Below are 17747 nucleotides of genomic sequence, written 5' to 3'. Positions count from 1 at the left end.
TCCAGTAAGAACGTCTTGCAGCAATCCTTCTCCAAGCTGCAAAGATATCTGTATTAAATGAAGGTATGACTGCTGCTAGTAGAAAAACCCAGATCCTGTCTAGCTTCCTAGAGAACGGCAGAGGAGTGTTATTATTTCTGCTTCATTAAAGGTGCATAGCAACTTTAATGTAAGGGTTTAATGACACAGGCACGAAAAATGAGCCTGAAGGCTCACAAGTGTTTTACAGCAGAGAGAGAAAAGAGATTTCTCCAAGTCTGGACAATTGGTTGTATCACTCATTAGGATTTCTTACCATAAGCAGGATAACTGAGACTTGCATTTTGAAGAGAAAGTCTCAGTTTGCATGACAAACAGATGAAAATAGAATCCAAATCAGAACAAAAAAACTAAATCAAGCAAAACCAAAATACAAACAAAAAAGAAGAAATTATTTTGTCCCTAGAGATTCAAGCTTGTCTACTTTCTGATTCTTATTTACATGAATCAGAGAATCATAGAATACCAGGCTGAAAGGGAATCTCAAGGATCACCTGCTCCAACCTTCCGTGGCAAAAGCACTAAAATTCAGCTAGGCTGTAGCTTCCAGAGCTCTAGCAACTCTAGAAAAACACTCAATCACTCAGAGCAACAACTGGAATTCTAAAACACTTGGGGAATGTACAAGAGCCCATTAAAGACAACATATTGGTGCTATGAAGGCAAACCAAATGACCTCAATCTAAGCAATTTTATCACCAAACAGACAGAAAACCTCAGAGCTAGCAGTACAAACCAGTTACTTCTTGCTTCAAATATATGAAATTTGAAATATGTCAGTTGCCAAAAAACTACAGCTGCAGGAAAAAGGTGACCTTTTAACAATAACCATTGATCCTAGAGTATTTTGAAACAGGTAAAAATCAGATAAACTAATTGAAAAAAATCAGATCCTATCTTTCAAAACCCATGGGAAATTTACTAAAAACCCAGGGATTTACTAAAGACCTAACACTCACAAACATCCAAAAAAGCCCAGTTGAAATCCAAGATTACTACATTTGTGTCACGTTGATGTTTTTTAAGTCAATTATATGAACTTCACTTTAACAATAATATATCATTTTCATCAAAATACTGATCTTATAAGCAGTATAATGAAATGATCTTATATAATTGATCTTTCAAATATTTTCCCTCCCCCCTAAAAAATGTAGGGAAATTCCTGACATGTATAAAGTAATTTGTCCACTTCAATGAGAATTCTCAGACCCAACTTACTTCTTTGTAGCCGAAAATGATACGCCCATCATTGAGAAGGGTGGCCTGAAAAGTGAAACTCCCCAGGTTGTAATTATCCTGCAGATGTACATGGTCCCACTGGACAACTAGTGCTGTCCCTGTGAACCCCAGAGTGGGGGTAGAGAGGCAAAAGGAAAAAAAAATGTGAGAAATATATTAACTGACTGTAGGAAAAGTACTTCACTGCAGTTACTTGAAACAAGAACTGATTTGTCTCTTTTTAGCAATGTTCAGCTCCACGCCTTGAAAGGCCAAAGATATTACAAACACAAGTTGAAACTGAAATCCTCTTAAATGTAGACACCACAAGCACCTCAACTACAGCTAAACAAAAATGGTCAAGTAACCTGTTCGAAAATGCACAAGAAATCAACACCACTATAGGTAGGATCCAGTAGTTCAGGTGAGCTGCCACTGTCACTTCTCTGCAGTGGCATTCTTTACACTCTATACATAAATCCTGATGATTTTGAAATGTGAAGTGCTAATAGCATTCCCTGCTTAGTAACTTATTATTTCAAGAATTCACATTCTCCATTAACTATGCATTAATTAAATAACTTTTTTTCCCCTGTATGGTGTAAGCCCTTGCTGAGGTTCCACAAATTGAAAAATGTTAGGTGTTGAAAATAAATAAATGTAGACTAAATCAAACTCACTAAGAATTCATACATGGGGTAAATATTGAGTCTGGTGTGCAGAGATTTAGTTGCAAGAGCCTTGTTAATATTCACAGGAGTTCACTGGCTGAAGATGAACTTACTGCATGAAAAAAATATTTCTCAAGCAACTTGCATACCCTGTGAGCATGTTTTACAGATGTTGAGACACTTATCACCAAAACTGTATTTACTGAAAATAACATTTTCATCTTTACATGCTTTCTTCAAAAACTTTTTTTGGCAGTAATGGGGGTTGTGTGCTTTGATTCAGACTTTCATTTCCTGTCTTCCTAGAATGTTCATGATTGGTCAGTACTTATTCAGCTCAATATATTTTTGATATATCCTTGAGAAATCTTTTGTTACACAACTGACATGAACATATTGACAGGCGTTGTCATCAAACTATGAGCATGCAAGTTTTGGGTCCACACTGCACCAAGTCCAACACATTATTGTCTCTTGTGTCTTTCTTTATAGTAGATACTCATTATAGATACTCATTATTTGTGCACGCAGTGCATTATTCCTTTGTGACCACATTCATTAACTACTTTCTGAATATTTATTTGATTGCATTAAATTTTATTTTAAATGTAAATATAAATTAACTTCTAAAAGTATTAGAGCAAAATTAGCCAGAATTTCTTCTAGTCAGTCACTGAGTACTTCAGATCTATGTGCACCTCAGAACCCCAAGCTAAAATGGAAATCAGCTGCCACCCAATCTGTCATCTCATTGCAGAGGCTTTTGTGTAGATTTGTGTGTACCTAAGTTCCTGGCAGTTGGCTCCATCAGGGGGACTTTGATGGATCCCCACGCTCTGTGCTTCCCCACTACAGATGCTGCTTTATGGCAGAGCACTTACTCATGGGAACAAAGCACAGATGAGTAAGAAATAAGGTGCTGAAGATACAATCTGCTTAGTTCCTTTTTACTTGTGTTAAGATAGAAAATTCTTTGTCCTAAAGCCCATGGAGCTCAAAAGCTGATGCATTACACATGAAGAGGAATCCAGCATCTCAAAGAACTGTTCAACCTTGTAATGAAATCCATGTGATACAGCCTGGTACACCTGGTGTGCAGACTGCAAGTCAGTCTATAATGAGAATTAGCAACGTCTTCTCCAGAATCCTCAGATTCTTTAGGTAAAGATGACAAATCTTTGGCCATAATATTAAATAATTTACAATTTAAATTGAAAATGAAATGAAAATTATGAAAAATTATGTCTTCCTCTGTTTCAAAATTCTTCATGGAAGGAGTAGGATTTTCTCAAGTAAGTATATTATTGGATTTTTAACAAACAACAATTGAAATGACTAGATTTTAAGGAAAGGTTAAGACTAGATGTAAAAGATATAGTATGCATTTTAATAACTGATGTAATGAATAAAAAGTACTATTGGAAATATTAAATGTTTTTGAACTTGCTGGTAATTTTTGCTTAAATTCACTGTAATAAACATACAGAAAATAGCACCAGGATATCCAGGACAGCTTAGAAGTTACAGATCTCATGATATTATGTTGTGATACTAAATTCTTTAAGTTTTAATTGCCACTGTAGTTGATCACTACAGGTCTGAGGTAAAGCACTAGATGCCTCTTAGCCACATAGGCTGTGTTTCTAAAATATTGATTACAACTGACTTCAAGAGAAAAATATCCACACTTCAAGGGCTTTGAAACTTCTCACAGAGTTTCAAGTACAACACTGCAGCTTACCTTTTCCTCTTTCAATCTTTTTTACAAGGAACTGTTGAGAACTCATGGTGTAGATGAGTGTATTGGATTCCAATTCTGGGAGTCCATGAACACTTAGTCATTGACAGGTTTATTAACCTTATCCCTGCCCTGCTTCTGTGTATTCTTGCTATTGCACTCCACAAATGCTATTTTCACTTTAGGCAGTGGGCAGATGGTATTCACTATATATACTTTGAAGTAACAGGAATTTACACTGTTATATAAGACAGATTTTCCCTTTTAAAACTGGTAAAATGCATTGCTAGTTTGAGCTTATGTACTTCAACATCCAGACGATATCTGCTCAATTAAGAAAAGGCATTCATGATTCTATACTGTGTTCTAAATTGATAATTGTTTATAGATATTGAGTCACATGCTCCATACAGCCTCTAATTAAAAACAAAAAAACCAAAAAAAACCCATCAAAACCAAATTTAAAACCCTTAATGTTTTCTTCAAAAATAGTTATTTAGGAAAATAAGAAGAGTCAAGGGATACACACACATTTTTTTTATCAAGGACTGCTACATACCATTATCAAAGTATCTGACTGTTGAATTTCTTGACACACTGGGGTCAAAATTGGCCATTAATGGTGCAATATATTGAGTAGCTGTTAGCATTCGATGCACAACTTCTCCAGTGTATATGAAACCTACAATAAAAAAAAATTGAGACCATTTCAGTAAACTCTGAAAAGATTTATTTAGAATGGCAGGTGGAATTAGGTATTGCCAGAGCATTAAAGGGTCATCTGAGAGAAATTAATCCCACCATAAATTTTATAGTAAATTAAATAAGAGCTAAAGTTTCATAAAAAATTTCTGTGATAGCTGCCAAAAAACCCAAGATCCACAATGAATAATGGAACAAGTAGTTCAAGGAGGTTTTTTACAGAAATAAAAACAGTGAAAACTCAAGGAAGAATAACTCCAGTTAAGGGCAAAATGCAAGTATGTGGCACTATGAAAATAAACCATTTACCATCAGGCATATTCCATAGTGCTTTCCTGCATACTTTCCAAAAATCTGAAGTTTTTTTTGCTTATGTAATTTGTGACCTCTTTTAAAGTTAGTCCTCCAACCCTTTTTCATATTTCTAGAGACACAGAGTAAGGGACTATTTCAGGCAAGATGTGACAACCTTTAAAAGAAAGTCAGATGAAAAGTGGAACAGATAGGTCTTTTTCAGGTTTATAAGACAAGTAACATTTCTACTACATTCTCTGCTGTGTCAGTCTCACTGGTCTGTCCTATTCATCCCTAAATCTACAGAACTCCTCAGATCAATAGTGGGCTTCTTTCATCTCAAGTGCTCATCCAAAACCTCTTACTGATTTGGCATTGGAGTCCTTCTTTTGAAAGAAGACCAGTCATCTATGGTGAATACAGTAATCCTGTAGGTTTTTTCAGTGCAAAAATCAGTGTATTTTAATGGCAAGAACCTTCTTCTATTTAAAACAATAAATGGTCTACAAATAAACCTGTGTTGCTTGGTTGTTGTTGCTGGTTTGCCAACTCCACTTCGATAGGCTAATGGAACTAATTATTTTAAGTGCCCCAGATGAAAGCTTGACTTAAAAACTCCCAGTGCCCTAGTCTTTTTGTTATCCCTTACATTTAAGTTAATTTGAACTACAGGCAGATCTTCAAAACTGACGTTTGCATACTACCTCCCCTCCTATAGTGATTACCAAATGGTGTCTTATGATGTTTTTGCTTTTTCTTCTATTCATTCAGTGAAATATATTCCGACAGCAACCATCTCAACAACAAGAATAATATTAGAGCTGAAAATTTTCTAACATGAAAAATGTTATTAGAAAGACATATCAAAGAAATATTATTCTTTGCTGTAAAATTATAGTATTACTTTCAACACCAATTATGCTGGGTTTTGTTTCTTTTTCCATCTTCAATCACATTGAGAGTCTCTGTTCTTCTACAAAATCTTTCACTGCTAAGCTCATGGGTTCCTTTCTTCCTATATTTGGAATCATGGCAATACAACATATGATGAAGGAGCCTAAAAATGTAACTCTAAAACATGATTGTGAAATTCCAGAACTGAATATGAACTTGATCAAAACTGCTGTTAATGTGTATTAAAAACTATTAGTGTGTAACCTCACTTTCTTAACAATATCTCCACCCTAACCAGTCTGCAATGAGAGGGTTCATGAACAGACTTGCTCATTATGATATAGGAAATCTCTGAGTGCATGAAAAAGTAAGCTTCTGGAGTGCTTTAAGCACTCCTGTACTCTCCTGAAATACATAGTTAAATGCTTGAAAACTGCTCATGGAACTAGTCATGAGCAGAAGTCATGAGATGCTATAAACAAACAGATAAACAAACAAGGTGGTTCTCTGGAATAATTCTCCTGCATGGCTGCTTATAGATAGCATCTTGTTCTGTGAAGTTAACTCATGTGGTGGTGATGTGGAACCTAAGAAAAAGTCAAGTGTGTTGCAAATACAACAAAAGATTTGGCATCTGACAAAGGAGTCAGTGATGTTTTGAGATTTTTTTCTTCATTTAAAATATATCTATGTATTCAAAAGATACAGTATTTGAATAACTGAGCACTCTCTAACTACTAAAGTAATTCTTAGGACTGAACTATTTTTTTTTGTAGGGGGCAGAGGGGGAGATTGGGGGGCAGATTCCTCCAATTGAATATCTAAATACCACTTTTCTCTTTTGGTAATTGATAGGGAGAGAGAAACACCAGTTTAGAAAGAGAATCTGCCCACACATATTTACAAGTCATTTATAAATGTGAGCTTTCAGAATATCCAAATCCGGCTGATTTTACTCTATTACTTATTTTAGGACAGCCAACTCCCTTGTCAAAGTATAGTCCCTGAAAGGCATTTTCACTATTTCCTGCTTATTATTTTTTGCTTCTAAAATGTCATTCCTTTGATAAATAATCCCTTATGCTTATTTAGATACTTTTAATACATATTATTATACAGAAGTATATTTCATATTATGTGCTGCTTATTATCCCTGTGGACATGTGCACACATATTTTAACACAGTTGTGAGTAGGTCTCTAACCTTGAAACCATTCCACAAAAATATTTTGAAGACAATACAAACAAACCTTCTAATCCATATTCATACATTATTAATTAGCCTTAACAGTTCAGTACTTATTCATCCCTTGCACAACCATCCTGCACTTACACAGTTTCCCTTTCATGCTTTCATCCCATTTACAGTATAAATGTCACCCTTATAACTAATAAGGAGGCAGATACAATAGGTAAAGAAAAGACTTAATTGTGCTGGAACACTTAACTAAGCAAATCAGCCCAAGTAATTAGTAACCACAGAACGTATTTCGAAGTGTTTGCCGGATGCAGCTCTACTATAGACAGAAATGGAAAGCAGGAGGTGGATGATAGCTGGGAAGCAGGCAGGCCTTGCATGAAGATCATTCTAATGAGAACTCCAGTCATGCACTGGAACAACTTGAAAAGGAACACAAAGTCACTTCAAATCATCCCAGAGATTCAAAAGATGAAGCCATCGTTGACCACGGACACTTTATCATTGCAACTATGACTTAAAAAGAGCAGCAAATGTAAAATTAACTTATTCTGGAATGGAATTCTGCAGAAATTTGGCTATCTTATCTGTGACCTAATTTTCTGACAATGCTTAATGCTCATGGTTGATTCATTTAGTCAAGGAAGAATTTTTCAGACCTGCAATTTCCTGAACCACTTAATCTCTCCTTTGTGGAAGGCATTGGTAGAGCTCTTTTCCAAAACTCTCCACAACCACTACACCTAGAAGCATAATATGCTCCTAAATACTGGAATGAAGACAAATAAGGAAAAGTGCTCAGCATTTTGTAAGTTTAATATGTACATATAAGTTTAGCTAAAACTAAGGCTGAACTAATACTAAAACCACTTGTAAATCAAGAAGAGTAAACTCCTAGTTCTCACAGTGTACAGATTTAGTCACATAAACAGGGAAAAAATTTAACCAGTTCAGCATGAAAGCACAGTCACACTTGATGTAGGACCCTGACTTGATTTAAAAATGCATTTTATGCCTGAATTTACCCATTCTAAAATATGCTTATCTGTTGCATGCTAACATATCAAGCTTACAAAGCAAATTTAATGTACAAGGTTACAACACTCTGCACATCAGATTTCTGTGATTTGCTTTTTTATATTCTTAGCTGTGCACAAACTCAGTATCACTTTGAAACTTTTTTGACAATGTTTGCCAACAGAATGACAAAATATAGTTTTGAGGCAGCACAGGCAATGAGTTCTTTGAAATGTGTCTAAAGAGATGGTAGGATATGGGATATGCAGACCACAACAACAAAAAAAGAATGATTTAGGTTGATAACCATCTCCTAAGCTGAACTTTGTAAGATAAATCCTTGTGTCTCTCTGTGTTGGGTTGACTTTTGCTATCTGCCCCATGTGCACTCAACTGCTCTCTCGCAGCCCTTCCTCAACAGGATAAGAGGACTAAATAAAATGAAAAAATGTGTGTGTCCAGACATAAACAGTGTGAACATTTGCCAATTGCTGTCATGGGCAAGAAAGAACTGACTTGGGGAAAGTTAATTTAATTCGCTGCCAGACAAAATAGGTTTGCGTAGTTAGAAAGCCAGACTAAAACACCTTTCCTCCACCCCTCTCTTTTTCCCAGGCTTAGTTAGTGCCACTCCTTTATTCCCTTTATTCTACCTCCTCCCCTCCACTGAGCAGTGCAGGGGGATGGGGAATGTGACTTGTGGTCAGCTCATAACATTTCATCTGTGTCCTTTTCCCTCTCATTTTTTTCCTAATCCACCACAGATCTTTCCCACAGTTTGCAGTCCTTTGGGATAAACTTGTTCCATTGTGAGAACTCCACAGCCCATGGTTCCTCCAGGACATTTCCACCTCTCCAGTGTGGGGTGCTCCACAGGCTGCAGGGTGGAATCTGCTTCAGGGTGGCTCTTCCATGGTCTGCAAAGAAATATCTGCTCCAGCCGGGTCTCCTTTACAGATACTTTGGTGCCTGGACAACCTCCTGCCTCTTCTTTTCTCTCCTTGGTGTTCACAGTGTTTTTCATCATGCTTTTGGCCTCACTCTGAAGTGACATTGAAGTGCAGTATTTTCTGCAGAGGATCTGTCTCTGTCTGGTAAGGGCCAGCCGCCCACCTCCTTCCACAGAAGCAGTCACCCTTCCACCTAAACATTGCCACAACCCCCAACACAACCTAAAACTTAACTTAGTATTTTGATTGTTTTATATAGGCATGTTTTATTTTGTATATCAACTATTTTAAAAATATGCAAAAATAATATTATTTTCCTGAATTACTGGAATTTCTTGCTTTTTGCTAAGAGTTTTAAAAATTTATTTTAGTTTGGTAACTTTATACTAGAAGATAGGTGGAAAGCTGCAGCTGAAACAGCACTTAATGTACCAGTCTTGTACCTCAGACATCGTTAGTTCTTGCCCAGGTCATGTTACTCACACTCTATCTTTTGTCTTCTAAAAAGGAAAAAGTGTTCTGGCAAAAAGAAAATGAGAGAGAAAAAGAACCATTGTGTCTGCTGGTGCTCAGTAACAGCAGTGGAATAAGTTGATGTGAAATTTTACCTTCAAATAGCCATGTCTTTGCTATTATAAAGAGCACAAAAAATTATAATTGATTGATCCAGAGTTGTACGTTTTCTCTTTTGTTGAAAGTCCAGGGGAATGTAGGATTTTTTTTGCAATTGTTTTGATTAACGCTGCTGAGAATTTTGACTTGCATTTTATTTTCAGGATGTTTCTTGTTTAATATCTCACTGCTTCTGAAACACCACATTTTTATCTTACACTCCTTTTCTTCTCTTCAGCAGTAACAGTAAAAACCTGATGAATCTGCTCTTGTTGCTGGAAATAAACTACACAAGAGACATTTACACGCAATAGAAAGATGGGAAGATATGGGGAAATAAAACATCAGAAGTGGTGTTGCTCTTGTATTTATTTGGAGAAGCTGAGAAGTATTCCATAGGCATATAAAGCATAGCCCACAAAACTTCGCACTGTATCTTTTTCAACTTTGCTGAAATGTGCTTTCCCTGTGCTTTTCTGGATATTTCTCCTCCAACTATTTCTTTATGAAGAAAATTCAAGAATATGTTACGCTATTAAGCCCCTAAAATACATTGGAATGCTGAATTCTAGAAATAGATAATGCAATTTACTTTCAGGCCTTGTCTTATATAGCCATATTAATTTTTCTTTGATATTTCAGTGAAGTAAGCTTTAGGTAATGTCATTTATCCCCAGATGGCTAATTTATTGTTATGTCTGTAGAAGACTGTTATCATCACTGTAATTGCATGAAGATTACAGTGTAATTAAACAAAAGGATAGCAGCAACTCCAGATCCCTCAGACAATCCATGAAAGTTAAATACCTTAATAAGCTTTCAAGATCAGTGTAAAATGAACCAATCTCTCATGCTATTTTATGATTTTTTCTCTAGCCTTCTGGGAAAAATGAATTAGAAAGAGATTATACACATATTTTTGCTTTGCTTTTGCTTGACCAGATTGAATGCCTAACCTATTTCTTCTTCTGGCCTGAAAAGTGGGCTATCAGAAAGCTAAACCCCAGAAGGCATGAGCATAACTGTTTTCATTAATTGCATAACCTTACAAGGCTTTCTTGTGAGTCTGTGCATGAGGGTAAAAAGAAAAGCTACCCACAATTCTCATACTCTTCTCTGTACTTCTGTGTTATCTTATGTAGATATTTAAAGGCTAGAAAATTAGTTTTTCACCATTATTTTTCCTGCTGCTTTGTTAATAATTAAAGCAAGCATTATCTGGGAAATTTGGGAACGTGCAATGTATGACATTGCGTAAATGTCAGTAAGTTCTCAAGTTTGCTGTAGTTTCCCTGCTGTTCACCCTCTTTGTGAAAAGTATGTGATCCAGTGGAATATAATCCACAATGCTGATTACTATCCTGTTCAGCTCAGTGGAGGAATTTAGGGGAGAATGTATCATGACACTCTTCCAGTAGATGTTTTTCTTCTGATATGCCACAAGACAAGCCTTGTCAGGAAGGTTGCTAGACCACCACTGGGTAGAACATGGGAGCAAGAGGACTTTAGGTAAGGACAATGATGGAATGCAAAGAATGTGCAAATGTAACTGTAACTGAAGTGTCTATTCACATACATTTAATTACTCTAAATTGCAATGCTCTCTACTTCAGCAGAAAGAAACCTCAATGTTATTTAGAGTCCAATGACTTGTATCTGTTCCTCTCTGATCATACTTCCTTAGAGAACATTCTTGGAAAGAGGCATGAAATACTTTATCTACTTGGTGAGACACTGCCATGAGATAGCTCCCAAGTGCCTCTCAGCTTCAGCCAAACAAAGACCAACACAGTTCCTAGACAGACTGGAACCAGAGAAAAGAGGTTGAGGGGAGGATTATCTCACTTGGGATGAATATTTTAGCAGCTGTGTCATTGTATCAACTTTGGCGCTGCTGAATCCTTGGAAGAGGCTTGAATAGAGCTGTTAGAGGAAAATCTGATTTTGCAGTCTGTTTCTGGTGCTTTGCACTCTATTTCTGCTATTTGCTAGTTGGGTAAAACATCTTCATGCCCGAACAGCTCTTGTCACCATAAAAAATTTGTACGGTACTGGATGACTTTTGGATAGTCTTTTAATGTTTGTAGACATTTAATGCAATGGGATCTATGTTTGAATCAAACTGTTGTAATATCAGTAGACATTTTTTTACTTTTGCTGCTCTCTCCTCCTATATTGCCACAGAGTCTAATAAAAATAACTGTCATAAGCTTTTCTCCTTGCTCTGTTTATTCTCCTCTTTGTTCCAGCTAAAAGTTATTTTTTACCTGATAATTCACAGGAAACTTGAATCACATGATACACAGGAATTAAAAAAAAATAAAATGCTTTCAGGTTATGATGAAATCATTATTTTCCAATGTTTCAAAAAATTCAATAACGAAAAGAATAATAGAGTTTAGAAAAATGCTGAATGCCATCAACCTGGGTTGTCATTCATTCTATAGAAATTTGAAGCAACAAGGTTGCAGAGCAAAAATATAAAATTTTTCAAATTTTAAAAAATCTGCTTAAAATTTATGCATAACAGAAAGACAATTTGGTGAATGTCTGGGTTTTACCGCAAGAAATCAATGTTATTTGAAATATAACTTTGGGGATTTTATATAGAGATTAATACCACACCCATTGTATAACATTATTGCATTGCTTCTAATAATATTCACATTCATGTAAAACAACACAGTGTGTCAGGGAAGACTGCAGAAACTAATATACAACATTAGAGAAGTATCAGACACCACTAAATTACATTTCACATATATACATTAAAAACCCCACTGGAACAGCATATAATGAACGTGGGGTTTATTCCATTGGAGATTTTTCAGAAGGGAATTTAGCTCTGTGCTCCTCTACTGCCAACATCCTGCCACAATCATGTGCTGTCCCATGCCTTGTTCTCCCAGACATTTTTTGTGTTGGACACAGAACTCAGAGAGGTGAGGCAGCATGGGTTTGCCTCAAGCAGTGAATGCACAGCTCAGAACAGTGAGACAGAAGCTGGTAAATGCCCATGTACAACTTGGGCTTCAGGGGAGGCAAGCTATGTTTCTGTGTTCTGAAAGAGGCTCTGGTTCATGTGTGTTGCTCAATTAAAGGTTATGCCAATATAAGCACATCGTCCTGTTCTCTTGTTCAACTCTGCATCCCTCCCAAGGGGACGCTAATGCAGCCACTGTAATGAAAAGCAGCCAGCTCTGCCCCTTTCTGTCACTTCAGCTGATGCCCAGGACTGGATACTCCACTCTCACATTTCACCATTTTATTTCTCATCTTAGTGAAATTAATGGCAGACAATACTTTGAATGAGGAACCTCTAGCCTGGGTCAATGGCAAATAAACCCCAAACCAAACCTTTTTGATTAGGATTAGTTTGCTGGTCTATCTCTTGGTGCAGGGGACAAATGTTTTGTAGGCAGTGCAGGTGGCGGGCTTGTTTTGTGAGGAACAGACAGCAAGCTATGACAACAAAATCCAGAAAGATTTGTAGCAGACACACTTTATCCTGAAGCTGAAATTTGGTCTTGTCCATTCTTTACCTCCTTTGTTCACTTGTTACCTCACAATCATTTTGGGCTATGCTCTTCAGTTGTGGAGCTAATTGATGAAAACATCTGGCTTAGAGCAACATGACCAGAACTAAACAGAGAAAAGGCAAAAATCTAAGTGGGAAAAAACTAGAATATATTAGCCTCAGGGTTTAGAATTTGAGAATTAAATCACATTAAATTTGGCATCATCAGTAATTCCCTTGTGTTTCCTCTTTTTTTCTACATCAGTTTACATTAAAACAAATTACACTACATGAAAGCACTGTATTGATCTATAATTTAAAACACACAAAAACCCTTCGGCAAACAGGTAAGGAAATGGACCAGTTTCCCTTCCATAAACAGAAATATTGCCTGTATAAAGTGTTTCTTTATGATCTTTCAGTTTTTATAAAATATCAGTACTACAGACCTTCATGGTTTTTACCTTCATGGTCATACACAACTTTGTAATACATGATGGGAATGGGAAGACCAAAATATCTTTCTCAGTGCTGTTAATACAGGAAGATATTCACCCAGTTCCAATAAGATGAAGCTTTCTATATAAGCAAGTAACTTGACAAAAGTCCCATAATGATGTCAGGAAAATCTGCACTGTCAGACTGGGTAATTACACTCTTATTTCAAATTAACTTTTTTAATTAAAGAAAAAGCTTTCCCTTATCTTCCTATTAGAACAGGACCTGTGCTGTATCACATTTCCAAGTCCAGGGTTTTATTATCTGACCAAAAAGAATAAATGACAAAAAAATATTCAATACTAGTTCAAACTAAATGATTGCAAGTTTCTGTCATGGGAAATATACTAGCTGCAAATTTGAACAAAAAGACTAAAGTAAAAGCAACATCTTTATGATTTTTATTTTAAAACAGAGGGGTTTTTTGTCTGAATAATCTCTAAAAGGATGAGTGATTTCACTTATGGACATAAAAAAATAAGGAAAAATGTTTCAGACCGTTTGAAGAAGTGTATAAAATGTGGGTACCCCTTTAAGAAAAAGCAGTGGTGAGCCTGTTTTGGAGTTGTGCCTACAGAGGTTTAGGAGCACCAGGGAATTGATCCTTCCATCTGAAGATCTCAGACCTGCAATAACCCATCTTTTCCATGTAGTCAGAGTGAGGAAATAGGCCATGGCTATGCTGTGAGTGGCATGGAGATTTGCTGTTCATAATTCAGCTTCTCATAGGCCTAAAAAGCCATCAGGTGGAAGCTGATTTGTGTGCAATCTCTGCACAGCCCTTTAGTGAGTATAGTCCTGCCTGGTTCTAACAGGTTGAAGTGCATTCATCAGAGGAATGCTGTGCATGCTGTGATGGATTGCCTGGGCACTTTATTGCACAACAACATCAGCCCTGACGGGCTTACAGCCTTACAGCACTGGGCAGCACACACTAACAGGAACATCACACTGGGTTTATATTTCTGTGCCTCAGTAAAAATACATATGAAAACACATGCTGCAGATGTCTTTTAGACATTTGCAAAAGACAGGAAGGGTTATCTTTCATAAATTCAGTATGCATTGACACATGATCTGAAAGAAAATATAAATGATTGAGATCAAAAATGTTTTGTGTGAGTATTTTGACCATCATATGATGAGCTAAAATATGACTACTGGAAGAAGAGGCATAAGAACTAAACAGAAAATGTCTTTAGACCAAACTAGACCAAAAATTAATTTCTAAAAAGTGGAGGGCTTAAGTAAGAATGTTGTTCTAGTTTATGGAAGATATATGATACAATGGACACTTCACTCTGATGATAAATGTTGGTCATTTAATCATATGGTAAGTTACAAGCAACAATAGGATATCTGTAGTAGATGGCATATAATCACAGGGTACATAAACAGGGTACCCTGCCTCCCAAGCCAAAGTGCAGGTTACAACATAATTATGTTTAGACTTAGTAAAAGTCATCAACAAATGTGGCTGGATTGAATTTGCCAAGAAAAAGCCATTTAGGGTCTGGCCAAAGAAAACATGTTCATTCCTTTCAACATTAGGAGCTGAAGCATAACTGTAGCCCCATGACCCATCACCCACCCAAAAGATAAAAGTTATATCAGGAAAGATAGAAGTGTAGTCTTTATGTAGAAAGCCTTAGACAGACATTAGCTGTAATGAGGATAAGGCTGTTTCATCATGCTTTGGTGGAAAAAATGTCTGTCTGCGGCATAAGACACAATGGGCTGCTCTTCACATCAGATGACAGCCACAGAAGAGTGGTGACAGTTTTTTCCATCAGCACTTTAACCACTCCTTTTGAATGAATAACAAAACAGAGAGTATGGATTAAACCACCAAGATGCAAAGAGAAAATCTTGCCTCCCATGAAATCCCAGGAAACAAAACATAGACACATTCACATTCTATTCTTTTTTTAAAGAAATAAAGTTCCTGAAAGATTAAATTCAGTAAGCATGCACAGGCAGGTGCAGAAACAAAACTGCTTTCAGCTACCACCTGGGCTCATAGCTCTTTTCATTGTTGCAGGTCATGAATGGCAGTGGAGGGAAAATGGAGAACCTATGATTTTTTTTTTACTTCGTTCAGTTTGAACAAAATAATGCAGGTTCTATTTATTTCCCTTGAGAGACTGTAGACATATGGCTTGTCATCCTCCTGTCTGCTGTCATGGCTCCATTAGGGAACTGATGATTACTTTTACTCTTGCACAAATTTTATACCCCAGAAGCTGCTCCTTTCACAAGTTGCCATCAGTATGGCAACTCACATTCCATTTTTGAGGAACATAATTTATTGTTCAGAGTACATGACCTCATTAGGTAAGGTGCATATAGACCTTAATAGAGGGATTTTTTTTCACAACGGGATTTGTATGACCTTCATCAAGAAATTAAGAAAAAGGGAGCAAGAAAAGATTTCAGATATCCACCCTGAGTATACACTTTGAGGCACTAAGACAACACAAAAATTTTCAAAGGTTAACACTAGTACTATTTATGCTTTGGCAATCTGCTCACAAAACTGTGGATCTGTCCTTCCTGATTTGGGGACTCAGTCGCAATGGCCAGTCCTCAGTGATGATTACAATGTTTTAAAATTCACCATGGACAGAAAAACACAAAAACGATCATAATTTGTTCTGATCAGAAGTATGTTTTGCACATGTAAGTAAGGAAGAACCAGCTTTTTTACCCTCTGTTACTAATTGTGCTATGAGTATATGAAAGGCAAGTCATTGCTGGCAGGAACCAAGATTTTGTTACTGAGTCCAGGTAAAGGCCTCCAGAAGATTTATCTGGAAATGTAAAGAGGGATAGCCAGTACAAAGGGTAGTGCAATGCTTTTAGTCAAACAAGCATTTTATGAGACATTTCAGAAAACCAGGAACCTCGTAAGGGATCAGACCCAGCTTCATCTGCTGACATAGGTCAATCACTACAACAGTGAGTAATGAAATTGTAGATTCCTGGCACAGTTGGAGCACAGCTTCCTGAGCTCAGTGACTGCTGGTGACGAATGCAAGACCACAAAAGACCAAGGGCAGCAGAGTGAATTTGTTGATATTAACAGACCTACTGTCATGTGCATCCTGACTTCTTTGTATGGTATAAAACAGAAAAATAGGGGTTATGAAAAATAGAATGTCTTGCAACTTCCTACCTCAAGGAAAGTTACCAAAGGAAAACTCTGAGTGTGATACACACTGGCATACAATGTGATAGAATAATGTTTTATTGACAGAGAAAATAATGCTTGGGACATGTCTGATCAATGAGACTGATACACTGGGAAAGCCATTCAAACCAAACCCACTATGATCATCCCCACATCTATTACTCACTGATAATACTGGGCTAGAGAGGTGAGGGATATCCTCTTCTGAACTGCACTGGGGCTTGTTGCCTCTTTTGCCCTCAGCTATCTAGAGCAGAGGAGGTCAGTTTCCAATTGGTCACGTCAGCTCTTTTCTTATGTCACCTAAAGCAAGTTCAACACAGAATTTAAAGGACATATTTCTGTCTCTAACTCCCCTATTCAATACCCATCCTCCTCTATTTGGAGATGAGCCTTAACGACAACTTCTTACTCCTTGCACAAACTCAGTCACACAGAATAGACAACATCTCAAAAACTGCTAAGGATTTCTGCCAATGTCACAGATGTGACATATTGATTTTATCTGTGTGTGCTCAACTAAATAATGTAAGATGTCAACTAAGACCAGCAAAGCTCCTAGCACAAGAAAACTTGGTACAGGTGTACCACAGGATGAACATAATTATGTACAGATCCACGTTGTCACTGCTGTTTCCCTTCTGCAGCAGGTGAAAAGTGGAAAGGTGAAAGTGGAAAGAGGACTGCTCTAGTAGTCTTGTTGCTTTCTCTGAACCTCTTTGCTAAAATGATGGTTGGTATCAGAAGTGAAAACTTTTCCCTTCCTACCTTTTTGGGGAAACTGCCTTGAAATCTCCATCAAAGAACAGGACTGCCTTCCCTTTGTGTATAGTACAGAGGGATGGCACCAAAATAAAAGCCCAGTATGTGTTTATAACCTTAAAGTGGTTGTCACCAATCTGTCACTAATGATTCTCATGCCAGTCTGTTTGCCTCCAAGACTAGACTCACACTTTTCCACTGAAATTCAACTTTCAGTTCATCTTGTTTAATAAACCCATCAAGGTGACATAAACTCACATCCTCATAGCATGTCACATCCAGCCACAGCAGTCCCCAAACACTTTACCTGCTTTCACAAACCTCCTACCAAGGAACAGAAAATTAAGCCAGCAATAACACCAAAAAAGTGCTTCATCACCCCACTCCACTGAACTGCAGTATAAACACTTCTGCTATCCCAGGAAAGCTAACCGGCTATGACAG

General features: G+C 37.0%; 1 protein-coding gene across 1 annotated transcript in view; it reads right to left on the bottom strand.

The window, feature by feature from the left end:
• Nucleotides 1-17747, bottom strand: part of PLXDC2 (plexin domain containing 2) — a 260038-nt gene that overhangs the window by 68562 nt on the left and 173729 nt on the right. The window contains exons 5-6 of the mRNA XM_063413531.1: nt 4229-4351; nt 1261-1379 (exon numbers count right to left, since the gene is read on the bottom strand). Coding sequence (XP_063269601.1) covers nt 1261-1379; nt 4229-4351 — 242 coding nt within the window. The remainder of the gene's footprint in view (nt 1-1260; nt 1380-4228; nt 4352-17747) is intronic.

Source organism: Prinia subflava, chromosome 1 (assembly GCF_021018805.1).
Source record: "Prinia subflava isolate CZ2003 ecotype Zambia chromosome 1, Cam_Psub_1.2, whole genome shotgun sequence".
Taxonomy (NCBI): Eukaryota; Metazoa; Chordata; class Aves; order Passeriformes; family Cisticolidae; genus Prinia; species Prinia subflava.
This window is presented reverse-complemented; position numbering and strand designations above follow the sequence as displayed.